General features: G+C 39.1%; 1 protein-coding gene across 1 annotated transcript; it reads left to right on the top strand.

Annotated features, from left to right (window-relative positions):
• Positions 1–919: 919 nt before the first annotated feature.
• Positions 920–2,383, top strand: LOC120514187 (zinc finger BED domain-containing protein 5-like). The gene has a single exon (XM_039734441.1). The coding sequence runs from the start codon at positions 920–922 to the stop codon at positions 2,381–2,383; it is 1,464 nt and encodes a 487-aa protein (XP_039590375.1).
• The last annotated feature ends 1,299 nt before the right edge of the window (positions 2,384–3,682 follow it).

The raw sequence follows: 3,682 nt of genomic DNA on the forward strand, positions 1-3,682 counted from the left end.
CGTACGCACAAAAAAATGCAAATGAATAAATCTGTGCATACGCCAACTTCCATGTTCTTCTGCTCCATAAATCCCGGTCAGCGTGAAAAGTTGCGCACGTGCACGTGCCTGCCGCCACTCCCCAACTCCTCCCAGAATTATGCCTCTTTGAATATGCAAATCAATATAAATAGCCCTTAAGCTCAGCATTCTGTGAAAAGACAATGGCAAAAGCCCGGGGGGAAATAGAAGAATTTCAGCAAATACCAATTGGAGGCAAGGAAAAATGTACTATATATTGGTTTAAACCAGCCCTATTCAATAGGCGGCCCACGGGCCAGAACCGGCCCATCAGTCATTTTGGACCGGCCCACTGACTACATGCCTCTTAATAAATTATTTATTAAATAGTTGCTACTTAACTGTGCGCGACAGTTTATAACATTTTGCAACTTTTTACGGGACGTCGCGCAGCTGTTTACGCTCTTGATGGAAAGTTTATGACAGTTTAAAACAGAGCGAACATGTCACATTCAAAAGAGAAGAGACTTAAGGTTGACAGCGAAAATAGAAAATTTAACAACGAGTGGACTGATAAGTATGCACACATACAAAATGCTGAGGGAAAACCCATGTGCCTTGTCTGTCTTGTCATTTGCTCGGTAAATAAAGAATACAATGTGCGGAGGCACTTCCAGACGACTCACACTAACTTTGATAATGAATATCCCCGGGCTCAGAGGCTCGACAGACAAAAATAAAGACACTGACTCAAAACTACCAGCGAAGTTGTGTGGTTTTCACCCGAACCTGCACTTTGCAACAGAAAGCTACAATAGCATCTCTCCGAATTGCATGGATACTGACTAAAAATAAAAGACCATTTACAGATTCTGAAACAGTAAAAGAATGCATACAAGCTGCTGTCGAGGAGGTAGTAATGGATAAAAAAGTGAAAGAGCAAGTTATATCTTCGATTAAATCAATCCCACTGTCCGATACAACAGCTGCGAGAAGGGTGGACGTTTTAACTACGGATGTTTTTGACACTCTTCTTAATCAACTGAGGAAGGCTGATTTCATATCTCTGGCTGTGGATGAATCAACAGACAACTCGGATGTAGCTCAACTTTGTATGTTTGTGCGATTTTTCGATGGTCACTGTTTCAAAGAGGACATATTGGGATTAATACCACTGGAAGGGAATACAACAGGAGAAATTCTCTTCCAGAAGATTTTTGATTTTTTTCAAGAGAATGGACTGGACTTGGAGCGTATCAACCTGCTTGTTACAGATGGTGCGCCCTCGATGGCAGGGAAGATCAAAGGACTGTCTGCACGGCTGTCTGCACTTGCGCCAAAAATGAAGTCGCTGTACTGCCTTATCCATCAGAATGTCCTTTGCCCACAATTAAGTGGTGAGTTGAAAAACACAATGGATTCTGTTATGGCTACAATTAACTTTATCAGATCAACATCTAGTCTCCAACACAGACTGTTTCACAAACTTCTTGCTGATATGTCAGCTGAGCATGTTGACCTACTTTTGCATAATAATGTGAGGTGGTTAAGCCAGGGAAACTCACTCATGAGAGTCTGTGAACTGAGGAAAGAAATCATCACTTTCCTTCGTGAATGCAAGCACAGAAAGGCTGAAACATTTCTGACCAACATGTTGGATGATAAATTTGTGTCTGAGATGTGTTTTTTATGTGATATCCTTCATCATTTGAATGTACTTAACCTGGGACTTCAGGGGAGAGATAAAACAGTTGCTGATGTGGTTGAAATGCTAACTGCTTTTCAAAATAAACTGGATATTTTTTCATCTGATCTCAGTAGCAGACTGCTGCACTTTCCAACCCTCAGTGGCTTCATCAAGTCATCACAAAGTGGTAAAGTCACAAAGGTCATGTCAGACTTTCTGGACCATTTGAAACACAACTTTGCACAGAGATTCAATGACTTTGACATTCCCAAAGAGTTGCTGCATGTTGTGAGGAACCCTTTCACCAGCACACCCAATACTTCCCCCAAAGCAGCAGAGTTCCTAAAGTTGCATGGCATTGATGAAGGTCCCCTGCAACTTGAAATGATTGAAATGCAAGCATCATGTGAATTAAAGGATGTCCTTCAGGAAAAAGGCTGCACAGAGCTTTGGACAAAGCACATTGTCCCAGAGATGTTCCCAAACATGAAAAAATTGGCCATGTGTGTGTTAACAATGTTTGGATCAACATATACATGTGAATCATCCTTCTCTCACATGAATGCCATAAAAACAGACAATCGGATCTCCTTGACAAATGAGCATCTGCATCATTGTTTGCGGATTGCTGTCACCCCATATGAACCTAACTTTTCTCGTCTTGCCCAGTCAATGAAGTGTCACTTTTCTCATTAGAGATAGATCAAAATGTCCTGTAGTATGAAGACTAGACACACTTTTGTTTCCTTTTATATGCTTTAAAAGCCAGCAGTTTAAGTTTGTGATTTCATTCAAAGTTATGTTTGTTCTTATTTGCACAATATGATATTGCTATTACTGTTTCTGTGAGTTTGTGACTGTGATATTTGCTCTTATTTGCACAAAAAGAAATTGTAATTATTGTTTTCTAGGCTTTATTTTATTTAAGCAAAAAGCAAATACTGTCACTGTGAGTTTGTGACCCAGATTTCTGTTAAAACTAAAGCTGGCTATGTTTTTCAGTTTTTATTATTTGCACTAGAAGCCAGCAGTTAATTCTAATGCCATTTGACTCATTTAAATAAAAATGTTGAAAATGCAGTGGTGCTTTGTATTAATGGTACAATACAAGAAATACAGGGAAATGTGCGGCCCACTGGCAAAAGCCGTATGACAATTTGGCACAATGAAAAATCTAATTGAATACCCCTGGTTTAAACAGTGATATAAACAATAAAAAGAAGTTGATTGAGTGATGCTTTGTTTTGTATGTGTTCTTCTATGTGCTCTATGTGTGTGAATCACTACGTGCTTATTAAATGGGCTTTCTCTTCTGCTGACAGGACACAGAATCCATTACATTTGTGATATTACAGCTCTCTGAATAATTTAAATACTGAGATGTATACTTGATATAATTTTCATGATGATAGGAATTAAAGCATGTTATTAAACATGGGAACACGGTGGTGCAGTGATAGTGACAAGCTGGTGCCTCATCCAGAAATTGTTCCTTCCTCCCACAAGATGCTTGCTGCACCGTGCACGACCTTCGATGAAATAATTTATTGCAGCAGTACTGTCTCCAGTTCCTGTCCTTCCTTTTCTTTCTCCAAGTACCCAATTGCCACACAATCAGCTCTGTAATAGATGTCAATCCATCTGTAAGCTCAGAACACTGATTCTTCAAAACATTTAAGGAACATTGAAAAATCTTCGTAGTACATGTTTAATTGTTCTATTCATCTATCCATCCAGTTTTGCACCAGCCCCAGCAAGAATACAGAGCGAGGCAGGAACAATCCCTGAACGGGGCGTCAACTCGTTGCTAGTGCTGTGACACCGTGTCCTCACATGTTTCATTATTAACAATATAGGTTATTTAAATAATGTTAACATTTTATCTGTATAATGTAATTAACATATTTTGCTGCATTTTATCTTAAAAATTATATCATCATCATATGTAAATATGCGCTTTATAAAGTGGCTTAGGTTGTGCAATATTATAACTGT

This window comes from Polypterus senegalus, chromosome 1, assembly GCF_016835505.1.
Source record: "Polypterus senegalus isolate Bchr_013 chromosome 1, ASM1683550v1, whole genome shotgun sequence".
In the NCBI taxonomy this organism is placed as follows: domain Eukaryota; kingdom Metazoa; phylum Chordata; class Cladistia; order Polypteriformes; family Polypteridae; genus Polypterus; species Polypterus senegalus.

Coding starts and splice junctions, on each gene's coding strand:
- LOC120514187 (XM_039734441.1), top strand. CDS start 920: ATGGATAAAAAAGTGAAAGAGCAAGTTATATCTTCGATTAAATCAATC.